General features: G+C 42.0%; 2 protein-coding genes across 2 annotated transcripts; one reads left to right on the top strand and one right to left on the bottom strand.

Moving 5' to 3' along the window:
- Nucleotides 1–3883: 3883 nt before the first annotated feature.
- Nucleotides 3884–11921, top strand: LOC113036553 (protein starmaker-like). The gene is made up of 4 exons (XM_026192970.1): nt 3884–4016; nt 10081–10111; nt 10851–10895; nt 10988–11921. The coding sequence occupies exons 3-4, from the start codon at nt 10856–10858 to the stop codon at nt 11824–11826; spliced, it is 879 nt and encodes a 292-aa protein (XP_026048755.1). The 5' UTR covers nt 3884–4016; nt 10081–10111; nt 10851–10855; the 3' UTR covers nt 11827–11921.
- A 9247-nt stretch (nt 11922–21168) lies between these two features.
- LOC113036242 (transcobalamin-1-like) lies at nt 21169–23783 on the bottom strand. The gene is made up of 4 exons (XM_026192453.1): nt 23666–23783; nt 23431–23572; nt 21469–21605; nt 21169–21365 (listed from the first exon to the last, which is right to left on the bottom strand). The coding sequence occupies exons 1-4, from the start codon at nt 23736–23738 to the stop codon at nt 21304–21306; spliced, it is 414 nt and encodes a 137-aa protein (XP_026048238.1). The 5' UTR covers nt 23739–23783; the 3' UTR covers nt 21169–21303.
- Between the last annotated feature and the right edge of the window lie 1046 nt (nt 23784–24829).

Genomic DNA, 24829 nt, shown 5'->3' on the forward strand with positions numbered 1-24829 from the left:
TCTGAAAGAGACAGGAGAATCCAAGGTGGTGTCAGGAGAATGCAACAAGGCAGCATCAGATGGTGGTCTGTAGGATGAAAGAAAGGTCAGTCAGGGAGATGACGAAAAAATACAGGAGTACTGAGAAGTGTACAGCATGGAGAAGTCGCAGAGGAAAAGGCTTATAGCGAGTTACCGGTGAGACTGGACACTGAGCAACAAGAAAAGGACCAGAGAAGGAATATTCAGCAAATTAAGGTAATCAAGGACAAAAATGAAAACGTAGTGACAAATAAAGGGAGTGTGTTGAGAAAACAGCTGGAGCACATGAAGCTCATGAATGTAGAAAATGAGACAGAGACAAAGAAAGTCAGGAAGTGTCGAGGATTAGTGAGGAGGAAGTGGCGGCAGCTATGAATGGACTTTCAAGATCATCTTAGCTTATGAAAATATTGCGTCCCAGCAGTACTAGCTAGCTACCGTTTTTAGCTAGTGGGAGATCATTTCATCACTCATCTATGTGACTGCAGATTACTTAAGAAGTCACTTACATGAGTAACAAAACATTCTTCCCTTGGGAAAAGGTCCACAGGAACTTAACTTTTGGGAATATCCTTCCCTGAAAATAATTTATTCAAAAAATTCAACATTCTTTAGATTTTTTCTTTCAGTTAGAGTTTCTCTTGCTTTACTTCCAGCCTTGGCGAGCTATCTGTCAATCATCAGGCAAAGATTATTGAGCCACGTGTTGTTTTTGGAAGTTTAAGACCAAAGCTGAGCTCAAGCAGTGAATTCACTTTAGATTGGAATTTATAAGATGAAAAAAAGATACCAGTTGAGCTGGATGAGGATGTACTTTGATGTCTGCTGAACGTGTAATTAAACAAGCTTAAACCTTAAAATTCAGTACGACTAGTGATTTGTTGATCTCTACATGTACAACACAATGCAAAATGAAAAAAAAAAAAAACCCCATTCATTTAGGTGAATAACTTAACTCTTCTTAAATATAACTAATGAAACGGCTTACACGGCGGTCTCTTCCTGTTTCAGAGTCTGTTCGTAACAGCGTGAACTGCAGCTTCTTGAGTTCATGACCTGGGTTGTGTTGGTTCACTTTTAACAGTATAGCTGTCAACCTACAGACGGCTCCTAACTTTAACCTGCTGTGCTCTTGCTGTTACTCTGAAAGTCGCAAACGTAGAAATTGTTTGTCTTTGTGCCAGCTGAGCATCCGTTTGGACCAGACAGTGGCTGAGCTGAAAAAGCAGTTCACGACAGTGGTGTAAATCACCTCATTAATATTTTGTAAATTGTTTTGTAAAGTTATGAGTGACTATTATATTGTTGGAGCGGGTGCTTTTATTTTGAAAGTCACAGAGCGACAAGGTGCCGTAAATCAAGTGGCGTAAACCATAAAGCAGAAGCGCGAGTTTTAATGCACAGAGGTGTGCTCTATGGTTAATGGACAGGAATGGGGAAAAGAACGGCTATTAAGGTGCAACACTGAGTCGAAAGCAGTTTCTTAGCACCTGGTTGATGAGGGAACAAGGTTTGTAACAAAGTTTGTCCTGTAGATATATATTCTGTTGTTTTACGGAGCATGTAGCTGCTGACCGCTACTAAGCATAAAGGCTAAGTTTTCACCCACTAGAGGGTGCTAACGTACCTCATCATGTTTAGGCAGCAATGCAACGATTTCCCTGTTATATGCAATAATTTACAAGTTTTAGTGTTATTTGTTATGTAAGGTAAAGAGAATTAATTTGTGATTAATGAATAAGTCAAAAGGTTAAAGGTAACACACTGTTTGATTTACTAATAGTCTTTTATTCTGTGTGTTGTAGCTCTTACGGTGTGTTCACATACACGGCGGTTTAATAAAAGGATTGTGAACCATCAGTTTGAGAGACCATCTTTTCAACCGGGGATGCTACAAGTGGTCCAGCTGTCTACCAACAGCATGAGGCTCTACTACATCTAAAAAAAGAAGCACTTTAAGCACTGTGTGACACGGGTAACCATGAATATCAAACTATTAATGAAAGATGGTGTATTAGCTGTTGGATGTGTACAGCATAGAGAAGTCGCAGAGGAAAAGGCTTATAGCGAGTTACCAGTGAGACTGGACACTGAGCAACAAGAAGAACAAGAATTTCAGGAGGTTTGACAGCCTCCTGAAATTCTCTGCTAACACAGAGGAGATTCTCGGGAGGTGCCACCAACGGCTATACCTCCTTAGGAAACAGCTCCTTTGGAGTCAGCACACCCATCATGATGACTTTTTAACTATGTATTCCTGGAAAGCATCATGACCGTCTCCATTACCTGCTGGTTCCACTCCCTCAGCCTTCAGAACAGGAGCAGACTGCAGGACACTGCATGAGTGTGCTCAAAAATCATTGGCCTGCCTGTCAGAACTCTTGCACAGGTTTTCAGCCAACAGGTCCTTAGACAGGCAGCCAAAATTATCAATGACCCCTCTCGTATTCTTCGTCCCGCATTTCCTTATTTTTAACGTCATGCTGCTCTGTATCTTAATTGCCCCTTGGGGATAAATAAAGTCTCTCTGATTCTGATTCTGTAGTCAGGAGCGGCCATCTACCAGGTCCTGTTGGGGTTGAGGGTAAAAAGAAGAGGAAAAAAGGAGAGCATAGATGAACATGCACGGGGTTCTTCCTTATCAAAACCTGACAACTAGATTTCCTGCAATACATGACCTCTGAAGGTTCAGCTGCAGATATAGCTGTTCTAGTATCAGCTAATGTAGAACACTCCTTTGTAATTGACATCATGCAGAGTTAAGGGTAGGAAACACTGTCAGGCACAAAAGCTTAGGCTACAGCAGTCTGAGCTTGAGCTTCTGGCTCAAAGGATCCATTTGTTTATGCTCTGATCACACCATTTAAAACTGTGACCAGGTTAAATATGCATATCCATCACTAATAGTAGATATATAAATGGGGAAATGCACAATAGGACCATTTTAAAACTAACATGAAGTATCATGTTTAAATAGAGTGACATAATGTTATATGTATATTGTGTAATATGATGGAGGGTTATTTGTGTGGTATTATATTGCATCTGTTATACTGTATATATAATGTCTTGTAAGTAAGGTAGGCTCAGGTTGTCTGTCTTAAGTGGGCATGAGTAGCTACTACAGAGCCAGACTGTAGAGGTCTGGTGAGCTGGCTTAATTTTAACGTTACATCCCCGATCCCAACTCAGTTGACTCCACTTGATGGCATTTATCACACAGCTTCCTCAATAAATAAAAATAGTGCACAGTGTCCAACTTTCATCACATATGCAGTTTCACACCCCATCCCTATAAAGACTTTTTGGTGTGCAAGCTTGAAACATGACATCTATGTGTGTTTGTGTGTGTGCTGGTGCGCGCACGTGCACTGTCAGGTCTAAACCAGTGGGAAGATGTAGACAAGCTGAACTTCTTCCCCAGGCTGGAGGAGGTGCGCCTGCAGGGCATTCCCTTACTGCAGGCCTACACCAATGCAGAGCGACGCAGCCTCATGATAGTGCAGTAAGTCTGTGACATTAGAGAGAAATGACATCCTACACAGCAAGTAGAGGACATTGATGAGAGCTTGAATAATCCACAGATCTGAGCTGTACTCTGACCTGCAGAAGGTCAATAAACAGATACCTGCACAATATGTCATCTCTCCTCTTCAGGCTTCCCTCAGTATCACTGCTAAACGGCAGTGCTGTGACTGACAGTGAGAGAGAGGACGCAGAGAGGTTCTTCATCCGTTACTACTTAGACTACCCTGAAGAGGAGCTGCCTTATAGGTACACCCACACCCTTGTTTACACTGTATGAGCAGTGGTATGAGTGTTGGTTTATGTGTGCTACAGTAAGTGCTGTTAAAACAGACGACACACCCTGCTCTCCTCCTCGATACCATTCCCTCGTAAACAAGTATGGCAAGCTTGAACCACTTGCTGAGATTGACCTCCGACCTCGCTGCCGTGCCCAGGTGGAGGTTCACTGTGAGGAAAAAGTAGAACAGGTCAGTGTGGCATTTAATAATCTGCTGTTCTGGAGAATCCTCGAATGAAAAATACCTTTTGGAAATTATAAAATCTTATAAAATGTAACCATTGCTTTCTTTTCCTTCTCTACTACTCATACCACTGTGAATCACTTTAGTAAATGACTTGTGCCTTTGTACTTTGCCCTTAGTGCCTAAGCACTTGACATTTAGAAGTAGATGAAATCTCTTAACACAGAGTTTACAAAACTCGGTGTTAAAAGTACTAGTACTCTAGTACTATAAAACAATTTTAATAGTTCAATCAGCACCAGTTTAACATTTTAAAATACCTTTGCTGTGAAGGACCCTGGAGATGATTTATTTTGCTTGGGTATACTTTATCAATGATGTAATCAGTGCACATGTTTGTTCAAGCCCACAAAAACTCAAAACAACAAAACCTTCAAAAAATACAGTTTTACATTTATTTGCAAATCCTAAATTTTCAAAAGATCGCACATATATTAGACACAATCGTAGTGAAATTTATATAAAAATATGCATTTTTGTCCCAAACACTGACATTTCAGTCATAGTTTACAGGTGCTTGAATCAGTATTTTTATATTACCAATAAACCCCACAGCTGCATGTAATGTAGAGGGAGTTGCTGATAGTGTTAGGGTCCCTGGGTCGTTGACCCAGTGTTTTGTGTTTTTGGTTTATTTTGTTATTTCATTATATTCTAGCTTTGCTTTATGGGTTTTAGGATTATTCTTAGTTTAGGGTCTCTGGGTGGGTTTGGTTAGAGTTTTAGTGTTCTGCTTTTCTGTCTGTGTTCCATAGTTGCTGTCTCCTCTGTCTGCTGTATCCCCACGTCCAGTCAGTGTCTGCCCTGGTCCCACGTCTCTGTTCCCTTTGTTATAATGCCTGCTTGTGAGTCTGTGTTTCCTGTTTTACTTTGAAAGTCCATGCCTGATGTTAATGTGTCTGGTTTTGCTTCCCCTTGTCTCGTCAGGCCTGATTTGCCCCAGCTGTGTTTCCCTCCTGTTACCCATTCCCTGATTGCTCCCTCTGTGTATTTAAGCCCTGTGTTTCTGTGTCGGGATCTATTCTCATTTATGCTGTGTGGTCCATCTGCCTGTTCATGTAAGTTTATTTGGATTTTTGTTACGTTTGCCACGTTTTGCCATCCAGCAATAAAAGCTGAGTTTTGAGTTACTTTCCGCCTCCGAGTGTCTGCACTTTGGGTCCTTCTACTTCCACTCCTGCCTGCACACAGCTGCTCCATGACAGAAGATCACGACCAGAACATGGACCCCGCAGACTCTTCAGCTTTTGAATTCAACGCTGAGATGGAGCGGATGATTAAGCTCCTGGACTGCATTGCTCAGGCCAACGATTTGAGGACCATGGCAGTTGGGCTAAGCGCTGTAGATGCCATCATTCGGAGCAATCCTCGGCTTACTCAGCTTTCTACGGACGCTGTGCTGGGCAGCTCCATAGCTGCCTGGAGGGAGCAGGCGAGCAGTGGTCCAGCTGTCTACCAACAGCATGAGGCTCTACAACATCGACAAGGGCAGTGCCTTCGGTCCAGAGGAAATGAAGTACAACACGCGAGCTCTCCAATCCTACAGCATCCAAGACGGTGACGAAATACTGGTGGTGCCCAAAACCAAGTGAACAGCTGATGACCTGCTGGCTGACGAGAGTGAATTGAAAAAATAATATTTTTCTGATTGGTTAACTGATACAGCAAAATAATAGGAAACTAGAACAGCAGCAGTGGCCCACTGAGAGAGGGCATACACAGAAATTATGAAAGCAATATGAGCACCATCAAGGAGACTAGACTAGTGGACTACAGATGGCTGCTGAGTGCCTCTGAAATATAAGTGAGCACTGGGAATGCAGCGGATCCTGTCTTTATTTAATTGAGCTTTCTCTGAGGGGGAACCACTAGAGCGAGCGCACAAACGTGTCACTCTTGAGAACGGGCTGAGAAGAGCATCTCGCAGTCAGCTAGCAGTTTCAGCGGAGTAGTGATGGGTCGTTCGCGAACGAAACGGCTCTTAGAGCCGGCTCCTTATCGCGAGCCATGGGGTTTGTTTGTTCTGTTTGTTTTCTCTCTCTCGCTCTCTCTCTCTCTCTCTCTCTCTCTTTTTTCTTTTCCCCCCTCCTGCTTCACTCCACAGCGAGCCTTGTGCTTTACGCTGAGCAGAGGGGGGAGGGGCGGTAGTTACACTCAGTAGCTCAGGAACAGAGCGGGAGGGAGAGAGAGAGAGGCAGGGACAACAACATCACATTAGAAAGGTATAGTAATCATCCACAACTATTTTCAGTTGCAGATGATAAAGGATTCAGAAAGTTTATTCATGCAGGTCCATATGACAGAGAATATGCATCTTCTTTTTGTTTTCATATTATAATTTATATTTAATTGTGTTGTGGTTTGCAGTGTTTTGTGTTCTTTCACTTTAAATTTGTTTAAAAGAAAAAGCTGAAAATTTAAATAGTTAAAAGTTGAAATGTGAATAGTTGGTTTTTGTATTATGATTTATTTATTACATTTTATGTGGAGTGAATAAATAAAAGTATATTTACGGTGGCCCCTACAGACAAAACACGTACAAACACAACAGCAGTGCTCCAGGATGCTAGGGGTCAGCGTTGAGCTTTTGTTATCTTGTGGCTACACAAGCCAGCAAGTACCAACGACCGGATTTGGTGTGTGGTAGTAACAGGTAAATGAACTTTTTTTTAAATTATTTGAATATATATACGAGTGCCTGTGTATAAATACACAAACAATACACACATGCTTTCAATTGTGTAATTTAAGTGATCTAGTAGCTCTGCTTTGGAAGTTCAGTTCATGCTAGAAATGTGTTTTGGAGTTTGTACGTGTTTTGTCTCTAGGGGCCACCGCATATATTTATATATAAACATATATAAATAAAACCACTTTTTTTTTTTTTTTTACGTTAGTAATTCCTTTTGTGCATAATTTTATATTATTGTTAATAATAAATAAATTAAAGCAACAAAACAACCTGAAGAGCCGGTTTGGAGCCGAAAGAGTCGGTTCTCTAAAAAGAGCCGGAAATCCCATCACTACAGCGGAGGGGAGGGCCGCTGCTGGACCAGCAAAGCTTCACTGCAGCTCTGTCTCTTAGCGCACGGCATGTACTATAGCACCTGCGTAGGCAAGTCTCCAACATCAGTCGCTTGCCCACTTGTCGCAAAAGTTACACTGATTGGTAGTCAGACAGTACCACCAAGTGGAAAAGAACTGCTCTCATCACACACTGAGGCACAACACGAGGAAGAGCAGAGGAAGGCTCGCACCAAAAGCGCTAGTGATGGGATTTCCGGCTCTTCCTGACCTTGTACTTTCTCCTCACGTTCCCTCTTTGGACTGACAATCATACACAAATAGATTGTATTCAATTAGATGAAAAATTACATTAATATGAAAAAAATACTATTAAGAGCACTAATGAAAAAGTCCTCTCAGTGTACTTTCAACCAAAAGGCAAATAACCAAACCACATGAACATCTAATAAAGGATATAAATATTGAAACACTGATCCAACATTATCCTTTATTGATGGATCATTTGATTTTACACTTTTACCTGAATGTGGCTGCTTTTTTTTTTTTTTTTTAAAAAACACACTTCCTCATATCCATTATGAACCTGGCTGCCTCTCTGTACACACACACACACACACACACCATATAGTGCTACATAGGGGGTATGCTGAAAATAGAGGGTGATAAACTGGGAAGGTGAAAACTAGTGAGTGAGTGACAAGGAAAAGGCAGTTTTCATACCGCTGTAGCTATAGTGGAGCAGACTAACAGCACTAATGTTTCTATTGTTCTCTGTTTCATATTGTGTTGAGTGAGCATGCCGTCAGCCTGACCAATAAGAGCCAAGAGTTGCAGTGATAGGCAGGCTGAACCAGCAAATAGCCAGAAACAACTGGCCAGTGCAGCACCGCCTCAGGTACCACGTACAGATTTTAACTGGCTTCTGACTTTGTGTGGTGTGGAGTATGCTAGATTTTATATAAATATGGATGAGATCAGCTGGGGATGAACAAAATCTCCTTCAGCAACTATTAAATAGCCAGAAGGGGCCAGACAGTCAATATATTAATTCAGCGTTCCTACAGAACAGACCGTAAAGCATTCCCAACACCAAAAGTCAAAACAATTATTTTAGCAGCTGATTTCTGTACCTTAAAAAACCCCAAACAAACATTTATTATAGCTCTATTATGTAGGAAATGTAGGAGACGCGGACACAAATACACAGAGGGTTGGTTACTGAGGGAAGTGGGAGCACACGGGGAACACAGGTGACACTGATAATCATAACGAGACACGGCAGGAGTAACACAACACTGACGCGAGACTATCAAAGTAAAACAGGAAGCACACAGAGACGCAGACATAGCGGGCTGGGAAAACATGGAATAAAACACAAGGAGGAGAAACGAGGCATGGGGACTGGCAGATACACAGAGGGGACACACAGGGGGTGAAGTCACGAGGGGAAATCAAATAAGCAACATCTTAACAGAACAACCGAGGGACCCTAAAACTGACATCAAACAACAACAATACAAGACACAAAAAACCAGGTAGAAGTCCCGGGACCATGACATGCAGCTGGTTACATATGGTTAAAATGATTCAAATGCAGTAAGTGTGCACGTTTCTCATATCAATATAGTCCATAGCTTGATTACTGTCTGTAGCCCACATGATTAAACTATTTACTTACACAAAACATGTGAGTTTAGATTCTATCTACTGTATAGTAAATAAATATGTAGCCCAACAAGTATAAAATCCAGAAAGCTACACAACATGGGGCGGTTCATTTACAAACACAGGTCTAACTTGAGTTTCACACAGTTTTTATTAGAAAACAATCAAATTGTTAAATGCTTAAAGTACACAAAATGTCAGAAATCTGCACCGTCATGAACACAAATTTAAAGCTAATTTTTCGTGATTTGTTGATTAACCCTCCGAGGTCTAAATCCCACGTTGTGCACATCAACATCACACATTTGTACAAATAAAGTTTATAACAAAGACCTGTTCAATATTAAGCTCTGGAAACAGCTTGTTGTTTTGTTGCCATAGCGATGCCTCCAGGGAAAAATTAGGGAGCAGAGCAAGAATGAGAGCATATTAGTGGATATATGCTTTGATAACTTTGCCTAACAACCATAAAGAAATGTTTTATATTTTGTGTGTGTGTCCTCATTATTGAGCTTTAATCCTGCATGAAGGCCGAGATGAATCTCTTAGAGTAGAACTTTACAGGAACTATCAGAATAAATGAAAATAATAACACTTTGACTGCTTTAGTCTTTTAGATTCACTTCTGTCTGTTTTGTTTTGTCTCCATTTAAAAGATATCAAACTCTGAGCAAATGTAAAAAGAATCTCTGCACATTCCACAGTCTTTGCTGCTAAAGTGACATCACAGCATTTAAGCATGTTTTGAATGAAAACATCAGCATATGAACACAAAACTGAAGAGACACTGCAACCGTATGAAAGCAGACCACTATTTAGTGACATTTCGACGTTTCCCTGAGGATTAACTGCTCTGTAATTTACCAAGAACTCAAGTAAGCTCAAATTTCACTTTATAAACTTAAGAGCATTTACTTAAATATATAAATGCCTGATTTTCCTGCCTGCCAGGACAGTATTTATGTACTTTACATTGTGCAAGACTAGACTATATTTTCCATCATAGAGAGGATGATGTGAATCTATTATTCAGGAAAACAAATGTACATAAATGAGAAAATGTTCTTAATCATATCTCAGAGTGACAGAAGCTCTTTTTAACACGATTATTTCTGAGACTATTTTGTTCATTTAGGAAAATAGAGAAGACTTAAGTCTTGTTCTCAAACAAACTATTAGAATTTCTGAGAACCTGAGGCTGCGTCCACATTTCTGAAAGCGCAGCTTTGTCTCTGCATTTGGGCCTTTCTTCCACACCTAAACAGCAGATTGAGTCACTGAAAGGTGAGATTTTTAAAAACGACGTTTTTGTGTTTAGGTGTGGACGAGGAAAACGGACATTTACTCAGGTAATGTCAAAAGTGTGCGCCGCTGTTGACGCTGTGGCCACGTTAGTGTTTACATGAGATCAGTTTCTACAATGGCAGCTGTAGACAACATACTGTGTCTGTTCATCTTAGTATCTGCAGTTTTGACACACTTACATATACACACACAGTTACTGTGCCTCCATTTAGAAACACAGAGGCATCAGACGTGGCTTCTACATTCAACACAGACGCTCTCCCAACCCAAATCCTGACGTCGGTTTGGAATAAATGTCATTTAAAAAAATGACATTTATGTATGCTGTATGCATTTTGTCCATTCCAAAGTTGTGAGTCTGTTCCAGCCAAAAAGCTGTCTTTAGTTATTAACATTTGAAACGATGAAGGCACGTGAAAGTAACACAAAATTAGCTGCTTTTCCAGAAAAAGACAAAAACTTCTCAGAAGTACGTAAGGTTTTATGAGGTTTTCCCACCCAGGCTTCTAGACTTCTGATTGGCCAACATTAAGTTAAGATTTGGCGTGTTCTTGACAGCGTTTCACTTTGTTTTTAGCGTTTAGATGTGGAAGGAGATGTTTTTTCAAAACTGCACATGTGGACTGGATTTATTTTTCTTTTTTAAACGAAAAAGGAAAACGTGCGTTTTCAAACATAGGCGTGTACGTTCGGACGCAGCCTAAAGTCATCACAAAAAAAGCAAATTCTCTGAAGATTCTTAGTTGAGGTTTACTGATCATTGTTGTTTTGTGTTCCTTGTAGTCAAAATGAGTGCAAGTGGAGACGGACCACAAAATAACCAAAACGGTAAGCACATGTCCTCAGTCTAGAAATTGATGAAAAACTGATTTTCAGCAGATAGTTGTGGATGTTAATTAAAAGATTTAATGATCTTGCAGGCCAACAGGTTAACCCACAAAGGTTTGCAAATGGAGATCAGCAACCTGCTAATGAACCAGTTAATGGAGGCTTCGTGAACAATCTGTATCTCGCTCTCCGTGATATTCGTTGGTTTCTGCATGAGCTAATAGCTTCAGCACTGGGACAATATGATGACTTCTACGGTAGCGATGACGATGACGATGACAACAATGTCAACGCTCAAAATATTAATGTGAGGGACAATAATGCCAATGCTGACAACAATGAACAGCACCAGGATCGTAATGCTGTGGTTGTTGGTGGCATTGAAAATGAGGAGGCATTTGAAGACCGTGTAGATGTTCACCAGTACATCCCAGAAGAGGACCCTCAGCCAGGTGTTTCCAGGAGGAGGTCTAGAGAGCTGGATGAAGAAGATGTGGAACCAAACAAAAGAATCAGATGGAGCGATGATGACTCTGACTTCTTCTCTGCCTCTGACACTGATAGCGAGGGCTGTCCTCATGTTGGTAATATTGCCGATGAGGACATCAATCAGCAGGTAACAGAAGAAGCACCGCAGCCTGGTGGATCCACGAAAAGGTCCAGAGAGGAAGATGTTGACGAAGAAGGTCGTAATAGCAAAAAATCCAGGCTTGCAAACTCTGATTCGGGGACCAGCTCAACTGTGTGCGACCACTCTGAGAGCAGCAGTGATGGACTTTTTGAAGATGCGCACGAAGAGCTTGACAACCATGAAGCTGGAGGCTCGAGGAAGCGTTCCCGAGAGGACTTTGAGGAAGAAGAGGAATACTTGCCGGCATGCAAATTTCAGAGGTGTTCAAATGAGTCCAGCAGCAGCAGTGATGAAGACTAACACTATTTCGACAGGTTTCTTCAGTATCCTTTTAGTAGGCTGATGGCCTACTCAGGTGACCCTGAATCCTCCATGCTGCAATAAGCTGGGCAAACACTGTGCGATTTCTTTCAGTCGCGTTATTCAGCTCCTGCTCAAACTGTACGCTTGACTCGCAGGGGTGAGAAGTTTGTGCCTCCATCGCTTGTGTCCCGGTCACACGCCGCACCGCTGTTCTACTCCGTCTCTTCGCTCTCATTTCTGCGTTTGCGCGTGCGCGGTGTGAGACGCTGTGGTGACACCCTCAGGACGACCCACAGGATTTCAAACAGGTTTGATTTTCTTACGATTTCTTACGACCAGCTCCCGATCATCAATCGGGAGCTGGTCGTGAGGTTTTAATCGCTTCTCGTTACCCCGTTACCCTCGTTATGTAGACGATGCACGACACACGATCAAGGCCAAACTCGGGACGACCTCCAAAACGGTCGCACGACTGAAAAATCGGCTCAAAATGGGCCAAAAATCGCACAGTGTATGCCCAGCATTAGGCTGCTGGGGGATTCCCATGATGCACTGGGTGCTTCTTCTTCACCCACTATGTTTAATAGACCTCTCTGCACTGAATGGTACTTGTTATTAACCTCTGGTTCTCTTCCACAGCATGTCTTTATCCTGTTTTCCTTGCCCCTCCCCAACCGGTCGCAGCAGATGGCCGCCCCTCCCTGAGCCTGGTTCTGCCGGAGGTTTCTTCCTGTTAAAAGGGAGTTTTTCCTTCCCACTGTCGCCAAAGTGCTTGCTCATAGGGGGTCATATGATTGTTGGGGCTTTCTTTGTAAGTATACCTTACAATATAAAGCGCCTTGAAGTGACTGTTGCTGTCATTTGGCGCTCTTTAAATAAAATTGAATTAAAAATTGAATAGATGTCACTGTGATGATTTCTTGCCTCCATAGAAAGCTTAGACCCAAATGCAGATTCAATGCACAGGGTTAAACTATTTATGAGACTTTGTTTAAAGAGAGGGAATGGAGAACGTGGCTCGAGCTAGGAGTGTCAGCAGAGAGCAGGAACCAGAGGAAAAGCTATCGAGAGACTGAACACCTGGCTCCTGATGGGAACAATCCAACGGGAATTCTGCAACAGAGGGAGAAGAAGTTGCTGGACGGGTAAGGGAGTTTGAGGGTAGGATGAGTATGTTGGCAGAGGAGACCTAAACACAGGGAAAACAAGGGGGAACACAGGGAAGCAGCATGCCAGAACTGGAGCAGAGGGGAAGCCTAGTTACCACTGGAGATGGCAGAACAAACTGGCGAGGAGTAGCAGGCAGCGCTGGTTTAAGAAGCCCTCCTGCTGATTGTTTGCAGATGAGGCCCAGGTGAGATGCTGGAAACTCCACCTCTGAAGTGTGGACACAGTATCCCGATTCCAAGTGGAAAAGCCCCTCAGACACTTCCATGGTGCATGACAAGAAGGATGAGGAAGCATTCATGGTCCATCCATCCGTCCGTCAGCGTAATGCCTAAAAGTTTATTCAGATGTAAATATATTACATTTTTAAATAAAGATCGTCACTGTTTTTAATGACGCTGCATTTCATTCTTGTGTCTCTATTGGACAGTGTTGTAGAAGTCACAGAAGACAGGAATCAGTTCCAGCTTGGCCTGACGTTTGATCACTAGTGATGTGTGATACCACTGATTTCCTTTCCGATCCGATACCAAGTAAAATTCAGGGTGGTATCGATGATGCTGATCCGATACTTTGTACAAAAACTTTACTCTTTTATTGTATCTCAAATTATAGCGTCATAATCATTACAGGACATCAGATTACTTGTTCTTATCACGTAATAATGCAGAGTTCATCATATAGAAATACAAACCTGAAGTTGTGCACTATGTGAACACCTTGCCTGCCTGCAGCACTAAAGGACTCCGTGAGAGACGTCTGTCTCGCCCTAGCAGCACCTGTCCTTCTCCTCTTCAGTTCGCCTCAACATAAGCTCGTCATATTCTGTGATACTATTTACTTTGAGGTGTTTGACAAGGTTAGTGGTGTTGCCACGACACCTCATTTTCTTGCCACATGTATCGCAAACCACGTCTCGGCTGTTTGTGGATGTAAAATACGTGCGCACGTGACTCCAGTTACGCTCAGCCATTGTTGTGAGTGCGCACGCCACAGGCTGCCACACATTTATACAGCCGTGTTTCACACATGACTATAAAAGGCGGAAGAGGGAGTAGTTCTTTCCAATGTAGACAATCTGAATGATAGTTTCTTTCCACTGTGTTCCTGTTAATGAAAAACTACAATTTCACCCAAAATGATTAAAATATCAATATTTTAATGTGGAAACCTTCTGTTTCCACATCTGGACTTTCTGTTGCTGCCCACGCAGGTGAAACTTTCTTTGAAGTGGCTTATTGAAGTTGTAATTGATAATCAATTCCCACACAATGTGAGAATCCAATCAATTTGTTTATCAGGGGAAAGGTGTGATTTTTTTAGGACACTGGAGCCTAACATTAACCAGTTTAATCTTAGCTTATTTGGGTTATATTATAACCCGAGGGAAGCCCGGAAAGCTAAGCAGAAGTTATTTGGAGAGGAGAGTGACTGATACATTAGATGGTGGAAAACATTAAAAGGTGGAAAAACTGCTTTCATTGTTCACATGCACACATGCTGACTGAGGAAATGGGAATGCTTATAAATGGTCTCCAGACTGCCACTCTGAGACCTCTGCAGAAATGCATTTCACAAGTGTTTAGAAAAATATTGCCTCAGTTGTAATAGGAAAACACAGAAACACAAAGAAGTACCTCAAATTGCATTACAGTGGTATTTCACCAAAGACTTTTTCTTGGAACTCAGTTTCTAAACACCTGAAACCTTTGCTGTGACATTCACATGGGAACACTTTAGTCTTAGTTCACAACTCAAATATAATCTGTTGTAAAACAACAATAGCTTTTAAGCCATTGTCCGTGAATCAAACCTTTATATAATGTCCATAACCCACACATTTGATTCCAACATACTGTTCATCTCTGATCTGAAGTCAGGATAGCTGTCATAATTTATCGACAGCTCCAGTACACACCCACATGTGTGTGCCACAGGTCGTCTCTGGAAACCTTTAAGTTCATTAAACCCAATGATGTCCACTCTCTCCACCGGCGTGCCACTGATGATGAGGGGTTTGTAATTCCTCGCCTGCTTTGTAGTGAAGTCCACGATCAGCTCCTTAGTCTTGCTGATGTTTAGGAGAAGGTTATTCTCCTGGCACCAGGTCTCCAGGTTCCTAATCTCCTCCAGGTAGGCCGTCTCGATGTTGTCGGAGATCAGGCCCACAACAGCAGTGTCGTCAGCAAACTTGACAATGGAGGTGGTGTCGGATGTGGCTACACAGTCATAAGTGTACAGTGAGTACAGCAGGGGGCTTCAAACACAGCCCTGAGGCACTCCAGTGCTGAGTGAGATGGAGGGGGAGACTTGTTTTCCTACCCTCACTGATTGGGGTCTGTCTGTGAGGAAGTTGAGGATCCACTGACACAGTGATGAGCTGAGTCCTAGATCCGTCAACTTGGTGAAAAGCTTAGAGGGAATTATTGTGTTGAATGCTGAACTGTAGTCTACGAACAGCATCCTAACATAATTCCCTCTGCCAGTGTCCAGGTGACTCAGGGAAGTGTGGAGCAGGTGAGATATGGCGTCGTCTGTGGAACGATTAGTCCGGTAAGCAAACTGAAGTGAGTCGATGGTGGGAGGAAGTGAAGAAGTGATGTGATCTCTCATCAGTCTTTCAAAACACTTCATCACAATTGAAGTCAGTGCTACTGGACGGTAGTCATTGTGGCAAGCGGGCTGTTGTTTCTTTGGAACAGGGACAATAATGGACCGTTTGAAGCACGTGGGAACCACAGCTTGGGCCAGGGAGAGGTTGAAGATCTCCGTGAACACCGGTGCTAGTTGATCAGCGCAGGCTCTAAGGACCCGGCCAGGGATTGCATCTGGTCCTGCTGCCTTCCTGGTCTTCACCCTCCTGAAGGTGTTCCTCACGGCATGCTCTGTGATGACGAATGCATTTTCTTCACTGGTGCACTCCGAGCGCGCGCAGCCGTTTGTTGTTTTAATTGCTGCGGCGTCGAAGCGAGCATAAAATGTGTTCAGCTCATCAGCCAGTGAAGCATCGGCATTCATCATTGAAGAAGCTGGTCGTTTATAGTCCGTTATAGTCCGCAGTCCTTTCCACAGGCTCCTAGAGTCGCACTGTCGTAGCTGTGACTCTAGTTTTTCCCCGTAGCTCCGCTTTGCCTTTCGGACCGCGCTGCGCACGTTGTAGGACGCAGCCTTGTATAGGTCCATATTACCGGAGACAAGCCCTTCATTGTAGGCAGCGGTGCGTGATCTCAGAGCGTCGCGGATGTTTTTATCCACCCACGGCTTCTGGTTGGGAAACGTTCGGATGATAGTTCTTTCTGCTGTGTCGTCCGCTAGTTTCCTGATAAATCCCACAACCGCTTCCGTAAACATGTTGATGTCATCAGAGCTGCGCCGAAACATGTCCCAGTCTGCGTCATCCAGTGCGTCCTGCAGCGCGGCCACCGATTGGTCCGTCCAGCGAGCGACCTCCCTCCTGATTGGTGGTTGCTGCTTTAGCCTTTGTTTGTAGGCAGGCATGAGGAAGATGGCGGAATGGTCCGATTTTCCAAATGCCGGCAGGGGTTGAGCCTTGTAACAGTTCTTGAACGGGGTGTAGCAGTGGTCTAATGTCCTCGTGCCCCGGGTGGGGCAGTTGATGTGCTGGTGAAGGTTGTGAAATGAGATTCACTCTGTTAAAATCTCCCATAACAATGAGTGCGGCATCTCGGTGAAGTGTTTGTTGATGTGTGAGAGCCTCATGTAGCTCACATAAGGCAGTGTCCGAGTCCGCGTGAGGCGGAATGTAAACAGTGCAGGCAATGACCGCAGTGAATTCCCGAGGGAGATAGAAAGGGCGACACTTAACGATCAAAAGCTCCAGATTGGGCGAGCAAGCGCGTGTGAGTGGGGAGATGTTTGTGCTGTCGCACCATCTGTTGTTCACCATCAAACACACTCCACCACCTCTTTTCTTCCCCGACTCCATTGTCCTGTCCATGCGGTAAACCGAAAAGAACCCCGTCGACTGCACGGCGTGGTCTGGTATCGCTGGGTTCAGCCAAGTCTCGGTGAAGCAGAGGAGGTTGCAGTCCCGAATGTCTCTCTGGAACTTGATTCTGTCTCTGAGGTCATCAAGCTTGTTCTCAATGGATTAAACATTGGCAGGATACTAGGCATGGGTGCGCGGTGTGCGCAAGCCCGTGGCCTGTTCCTGATGCTGGCTCGTTTCCCTCGAGGCCGTCGTTTAGGGTCGCGTCCTTTGTTCTCTCTCAGGATCTCCTTTGGCCAGGTTGGGTCCGGAGTTAAACATGGTGAAATGTTCGTGTATTGCAGACCAATAGAAACCAGAGTGTCTCTACTGTAGCGGATTTGCATGATGCCCATGCAAGATTATGGCAGATATAGCAAAAAGTGACGAATATACAGTGGGGCAAAAAAGTATTTAGTCAGCCACCGATTGTGCAAGTTCCCCCACTTAAAATGATGACAGAGGTCAGTAATTTGCACCAGAGGTACACTTCAACTGTGAGAGACAGAATGTGAAAAAAAAAATCCATGAATCCACATGGTAGGATTTGTAAAGAATTTATTGGTAAATCAGGGTGGAAAATAAGTATTTGGTCAATAACAAAAATACAACTCAATACTTTGTAACATAACCTTTGTTGGCAATAACAGAGGTCAAACGTTTACTATAGGTCTTCACCAGGTTTGCACACACAGTAGCTGGTATTTTGGCCCATTCCTCCATGCAGATCTTCTCGAGAGCAGTGATGTTTTGGGGCTGTCGCCGAGCAACACGGACTTTCAACTCCCGCCACAGATTTTCTATGGGGTTGAGGTCTGGAGACTGGCTAGGCCACTCCAGGACTTTCAAATGCTTCTTACGGAGCCACTCCTTTGTTGCCCGGGCGGTGTGTTTTGGATCATTGTCATGTTGGAAGACCCAGCCTCGTTTCATCTTCAAAGTTCTCACTGATGGAAGGAGGTTTTGGCTCAAAATCTCACGATACATGGCCCCATTCATTCTGTCCTTAACATGGATCAGTCGTCCTGTCCCCTTGGCAGAAAAACAGCCCCATAGCATGATGTTTCCACCCCCATGCTTCACAGTAGGTATGGTGTTCTTGGGATGCAACTCAGTATTCTTCTTCCTCCAAACACGACGAGTTGAGTTTATACCAAAAAGTTCTACTTTGGTTTCATCTGACCACATGACATTCTCCCAATCCTCTGCTGTATCATCCATGTGCTCTCTGGCAAACTTCAGACGGGCCTGGACATGCACTGGCTTCAGCAGCGGAACACGTCTGGCACTGCGGGATTTGATTCCCTGCCGTTGTAGTGTGTTACTGATGGTGACCTTTGTTACTTTGGTCCCAGCTCTCTGCAGGTCATTCACCAGGTCCCCCCGTGTGGTTCTGGGATCTTTGCTCACCGTTCTCATGATCATTTTGACCCCACGGGATGAGATCTTGCGTGGAGCCCCAGATCGAGGGAGATTATCAGTGGTCTTGTATGTCTTCCATTTTCTGATGATTGCTCCCACAGTTGATTTTTTCACACCAAGCTGCTTGCCTATTGTAGATTCACTCTTCCCAGTCTGGTGCAGGTCTACAATACTTTTCCTGGTGTCCTTCGAAAGCTCTTTGGGCTTGGCCATGGCGGAGTTTGGAGTCTGACTGTTTGAGGCTGTGGACAGGTGTCTTTTATACAGATGATGAGTTCAAACAGGTGCCATTCATACAGGTAACGAGTGGGGGACAGAAAAGCTTCTTACAGAAGACATTACAGGTCTGTGAGAGCCAGAGATTTTCCTTGTTTGAGGTGACCAAATACTTATTTTCCACCCTGATTTACGAATAAATTATTTACAAATCCTACCATGTGAATTCATGGATTTTTTTTTCACATTCTGTCTCTCACAGTTGAAGTGTACCTCTGGTGCAAATTACTGACCTCTGTCATCATTTTAGGTGGGGGAACTTGCACAATCGGTGGCTGACTAAATACTTTTTTGCCCCACTGTATATATTTATAATTATATATAAACATATATAAATAAAACAACTTTTTTTTACATTAGTAATTCCTTTTGTGCGTAATTTTATATTATTGTTAATAATAAATTAATTAAAGCAACAAAACAACCTGAAGAGTCGGTTCGGAGCCGAAAGAGCCGGTTCTGTAAAAGGAGCCGGAAATCCCATCACTAGTTGAGTACCTTCACTGGATGTGACCGCGAACACGCCCCCCCTACACTTCTTACGTAGCCAGGCTGCTCCAGTTTATCTGCTGATGGTTTTACTGACGACTCACTGAATTAAGGTAAATACAACCACATCACTATTATTAAAAAGACACACAGTTTATCATCTTATAATTCTACAATATCTGAAATCCCTCTGTTGTTAATTAGTTTCCTAGATTAGCCATTAGCATACACACTGTGTGTTAGAGGCTTGTTTTGCTAGCTAGTTAGCAGTGCCATACACCCGTTACTCTAATAGTCTGTATTTTTGAGTGATGCAGCACTCCTTAGTTGTTTTTTTATCCTTTTTAGACAGATATGACATCAGCTGCACACTCCACAGAGGCCCAGAGTTACTGTTAATATCAGAAATGTAATGTTGTCCTTTAGGATTTTAAAATAAGACTGAGGATGATATAAAACTGAAGATTTAAACAGTTTTAGATCCATTACACTTACAGAGCACTCTACAGCCTGCTAACATGGAAACTTTAAATTAAAAACACAGCAGAAGGTTTCATAGAAGTGTAATTTATTCTTTTCATTTAATAATAGAGTCCACAATATTATCAACAGCTACGTCCACCCTGGGGGGAAACTAGTGAGGGAGACCATCAGGACCAAACTGGGTTTCCTGGATCCAGAGGTTTGGGAAAACCTCCTCCCTTTCTTTCATCACAGCTGTCCTGTGCCAGATGTTCTGTTGACCCACTGAGAGAGGCATCATTTCAGAAACATCCGGAAGACTGAAGGTCATTAAAAATCATTCAGACTGTTTTTTTTACCTGAATGTTCGAAACAAACTTTAAAAAAAAAAAAAAAACAGTGCTGAAAAAGTCATCAGTGGTTAAATTAAAAATAAATTTCAACTTAAGCTGCCAAACAGCCGTAGTTGGTGTCAGTACATAAATATTGGGCTTTGCTATTTTAGTTCACAGACACACTGTGTAACAAACTGCACTTTCCTATCACGTCTGTGTGTTTGCTTGTGCTTAAATTATGTCAGATGCTAATTTCAAGTCTGAACATGTTCATTTTGTCTATTATCATCTCATTAAAGTAAGAAAACGTCTCCAAATTTCTCAAGCACATTGACTCTTCACTTATTACATCCTGTTTCAAAACACTGATGGCAGCAGTAAAACTTCAGCTTGAGACATCACAAGAATTTACAAAGCAACACATAATGCACAAGTGGGAACTTGGAGAAGTAAATACTAGTATGAAATATGCATCCAGTCTCTTCTGGTTATCCTTACCAGGGTTGCGGGAGGAGTAACATGAAATGGTTTTATAAGACATGAAAGAATAAAGAAGTCTTGTCTCAGTTTCAGTTTTCGTACGGGTAGAAGGTTTAAGATGGGACTTGTCTGGATTATAGAGGACTGGACTGAGGTTCCAGTAATGATAAATGATCATTTAATTGATTTCATCACGTAAATATTATTTGTCACATCTGGAAACCACATTGAATTTAAGAAAATGTTGCTGTTTTTGTTGTGTGTATGAATATGAAATAGTTATTGCTAAATGACACTGAAGTGTCACTTTTTGTTAAGTTCAAATGTAACAAAGTTAAAAATTGTTATTGTTATTCGTGGACGTATGGGAGAAGACTGTAATTATATAGTGGTTCTTTAGTTTTAAAATAAAATGCAAAAGCCCTGGCATCGTCTCAGTGACGACACTGGGTCATAATTAGCAGACATCATGGACTCGATCATGGACACATCATTCACCCAAATCAAGCAGAAAGCATCTTTTGTTTCTTTTCTCTGCCAGGATCTGTTCTTGAGAACATATATTGCATTTTTTTCAGGTTGCTGCCTTCAGCACATCTGTATAACTGTGTTGCATACATATAATTGTTGTAAGTGATGATGATAAATTCAAAGATGTCAGGTGTTGCCGTGTCAGTAATGCTGTATGCCTCTTGCAGACTAACAACACCAACACTTGTAATGATGCTTTATTCAAATTTATTGTTACTCAGCAACAAACAGCTACATGTTACTGATCTATGAAATCAATTCCTCTGCAGTCACTTCCAGGATTAGCCTTTGAAGTCATTCTGTTGCATTCAGACTGATGAATATTTACCACACTGTAAAGTTCAGGATAATTTGCTGATATGGGCTGGGAATGATACAGCCGATACCTGCAAACAGTTCAGTATTAGAAATATTCAATAGATGTATCAATAAAGTATGATAAGTTGAATACAACAAGAAATGTGATGGAACATTTTACAGTGAGCTTACCAACTTCAGTTGGTTTGAATTCACTGTTTGTGACATTGGCCAGCAGCTGCCAGTAGGTACGAGCTTCATTATTCCCAGCCACGCCATTCACACTCTCCAGATATGGCCCATAGTTATCATTGTCACTGTAGGTGAATCTGTGAGAAAGAAAAGACCTTGTAAATGATCAACAACAGCAGTCAGGCTCAGTATTTGAGCTCACTTCCTCAGCAAATTTCCTGTTACGTGGCAGCTGTGTTTGCATTTCTTCTTTCTTGTTTGGACTAACGTGGTTCGGGTGAGGGAACGATCTTGGTTTGGTGTTATGTATGTGTAACATGACGATGAAAGTCATCATGTATAAGAGTATAAACAGCCACTTAAAGTTAGAAACGGCCAAAGACAAAACACTGACCATCAGTTTTGAAAACAAACAGCAGCCTTCCTGTCCCAAACATCACCAAGACCTCCTCTCAGTGCTGAGTTATGGCTCTGCAACTACATCAGCTCAGTATAATTAGTATGGCTGCTACGGGTCACTCTAACTTCAAAGAAAGTGTATATCCGATTGGTTAATTTGGGTAGACAATTGATGTCCAGATAATCTCAAATACTTACAGCATAGACTATACAGAAGATCCTTATGTCACCAAAGTGGTGTTTTTTAAAGCTACGTGTTTGGCAATTGGCTATCATAGATTTTAAAAATACAATTAATTTCAAGTCCAGATTAAAAACCTATTTTTATTCCCTGGCTTTTACTGTGTGGGTCACTGACATTTTTATTTCTTTTATTGCTATGTTTGGTTTTTGCTATTTTATTACTATATTTATATTTGTTTTGTACAGCACTTTGGTCTATCAGGTGTGTTTTTAAAGTACTATATAAATAAACGATGATGATGATGATGAAATTATTCGGTGAGCAGATTGGAGTAGAGGAGAGTAAGGCATGGATCTGACTCAGAAGCTGAAGGCCTTTTCGGGGCATGTAACGGACACACAGGTCCAATGTGTCCATTTCACACTTTTTCTCTCCAGAGTCGGAAATAGATGCACATGCAAAAGCTGAAATACCAGCAGGAGGAGATAATGTATCTAAAGCCATAAAGTGCTCGTTACCGAAGAAGGTATGAAGTCCTTTCCAGGGTGATGTTAGAAACAATTATGCTACGTGGATGATATGTATTTACATGTGTGTTTAAACACTTTCCCATGATTATTTTGGTGTTGGCTTGAAATAAACTATCACCCTCTTCTGGTACTGAAGCTTACTGCAATGTACTGGAGCTACGTGCATGTCTGTGGAGAGGCAAAGCGTGAAATGGACACAGTGGACTGGCGTCTCTGTTACACTCTTTCCTGTGATACTGGGTTGGACTGTCAATTAAATGGCAGCAACACCCTAATGTACACCCTGCCTCATCTGTTGTAGTCTACGTTTTATTGGAAAGGGGATGTATTGAAACAGGCTTAAGCTATAAATTGTAAATGTGGATAAATCTGACAACAGGATTAGCAACTGTCATAACAGATACCATTTCTTTCTTTTTTTTAAACGATGTACTGCATACTAGTATTTTACTGCCTTCTGTGACGATGTGTTCTGTGGAATCTGTAACTAAACTCAGTAATGATGTGACAGTTGATAACAACATACTGACACGAGGAGAGGAGTTAAACAGTTGCAAAGCTGCCACAGACAGTCCTTCAGTGCAAAATGAAAAGCTGCAAATTTCATTCAAAATATGGTGAGCGTCATATTGGGATTAAGGCATGGTTCCATGATGTTCTGTGCATATCTTAGTATATTAGATGTATGCACCAGATTTCATAGATGTATGTTAGCCATAGTTGCTCAATGGAGATTACATGTCCTTTAAAACATCCTAGCAGTTATAAGATTATTAAAATTCTTGTGTCAACATAAATTTCTGCATGTAAATTAAAAGACTGAGGTTCCAACTGATGCTGTTATCTCACATGAAGCCTGCATCGGAGTTATTGAGTCTCTTCATCACACCCAGCAGGATCCCCCCACTAATCACTTCAGTCTTGTAGGTTTGTAGAGGTTTGTTTTGTAAGGTGTTCTTCACCATTATAGCAATGGGAATCATTGGCGGTGCTAAATGAGCCACAGACAAAAGGTTAAAAATAGATATTAAATGATAATGACAGTCATTCTAATAAAAATTACACTTATTGTTATGAAACTTACCTTCAGTCAAAGTCCAAGGAATCAGTGAGAGCAACAGGGCTGCAGAGAGGAGAGAGGGCATCATTGTCATCATGGCTGTTAGGAGTTCGACTTCACTGATGATGATGCTCACTCCCCATGTTTTATTCCACTGATCAGTGTTTACATACAGACTTTATTGATCTTGGTTTGAAAAAGCAAACAAAGTTATCCATTGAACCAACTCTAATGTCACCTTGAGTCCTTGTTGTGAAATCATGTTTGAACTGATAACTTTGTAACTGTACAATGAACAATGACGTACCAACATGCTGCATCATGTGCCAACATCAGTGAACTCTCCCATGACCTTTCTGGATTGGGATTTCTGTTTTTTAACATTGCTTAAACTTTGTGCACATCAGCAAGAAATAAAAAGAAAACAACAAAAGTGTAAAAATGACAGTTTTACAGGGTTTTTATTAAATTATTATTTCTGTACCCTTAATATCTTGGATATTTTGTTTTTGTTTCACAATGCCTATCTACATAAATGAATGCTGCTTGACACTTCAGTCAACATCAGGAATCTCATTTGTTCTAAGAAACATGAGACAAGGGAAAACAGACAACCTGACAATGAACAAAAAGAAACAGAGGACTTAAATACACAGAAGGGTAATGATGGAAGTGTAAACACACAGTGAACACAGCTGACACTAATGAACATGACGCCCATACCCATGCCATTATACTGCTTCTGCTATGTTAGACAAATGATATGGTATATTTTGGATCATGAGCTTCCAGTCATTCTGGAAAAGGAAAGCTATCCTGGTTTCATCGTCAATTCAATTCAATGTTATTTATATAGCGTCAAATCACAACAAAAGTCGCCTCAAGGCGCTTCATAGATACAGAGAAAAACCCAACAATCATATGACCCCCTATGAGCAGCACTTTGACGACAGTGGGAAGGAAAAACTCCCTTTTAACAGGAAGAAACCTCCGGCAGAACCAGGCTCAGGGAGGGGCGGGGCCATCTGCTGCGTCCAACTAGGTTCTTTTGTTTTCAGATTCTCGCCAGATTCTTTTAGATCTTTATCGGAAAACTCAAATCTGGTTTTCCTGATCTTGTTGTATTTTCATTCATGAATACATCTCCTGATCGTAGGCTCTGGCAATGATAGACGTAAGGCCTCAAGT

This window comes from Astatotilapia calliptera, chromosome 14, assembly GCF_900246225.1.
Source record: "Astatotilapia calliptera chromosome 14, fAstCal1.2, whole genome shotgun sequence".
In the NCBI taxonomy this organism is placed as follows: Eukaryota; Metazoa; Chordata; class Actinopteri; order Cichliformes; family Cichlidae; genus Astatotilapia; species Astatotilapia calliptera.

Coding starts and splice junctions, on each gene's coding strand:
- LOC113036242 (XM_026192453.1), bottom strand. CDS start 23,738: ATGATGACAATGATGCCCTCTCTCCTCTCTGCAGCCCTGTTGCTCTCA. Junction 21,606..23,430: donor AACTCCGATGCAGGCTTCAT/GTGAGATAACAG, acceptor TCTTTCTCACAG/ATTCACCTACAGTGACAATG. Junction 21,366..21,468: donor ATTCAAACCAACTGAAGTTG/GTAAGCTCACTG, acceptor AACTGTTTGCAG/GTATCGGCTGTATCATTCCC.
- LOC113036553 (XM_026192970.1), top strand. CDS start 10,856: ATGAGTGCAAGTGGAGACGGACCACAAAATAACCAAAACG. Junction 10,896..10,987: donor ACCACAAAATAACCAAAACG/GTAAGCACATGT, acceptor ATGATCTTGCAG/GCCAACAGGTTAACCCACAA.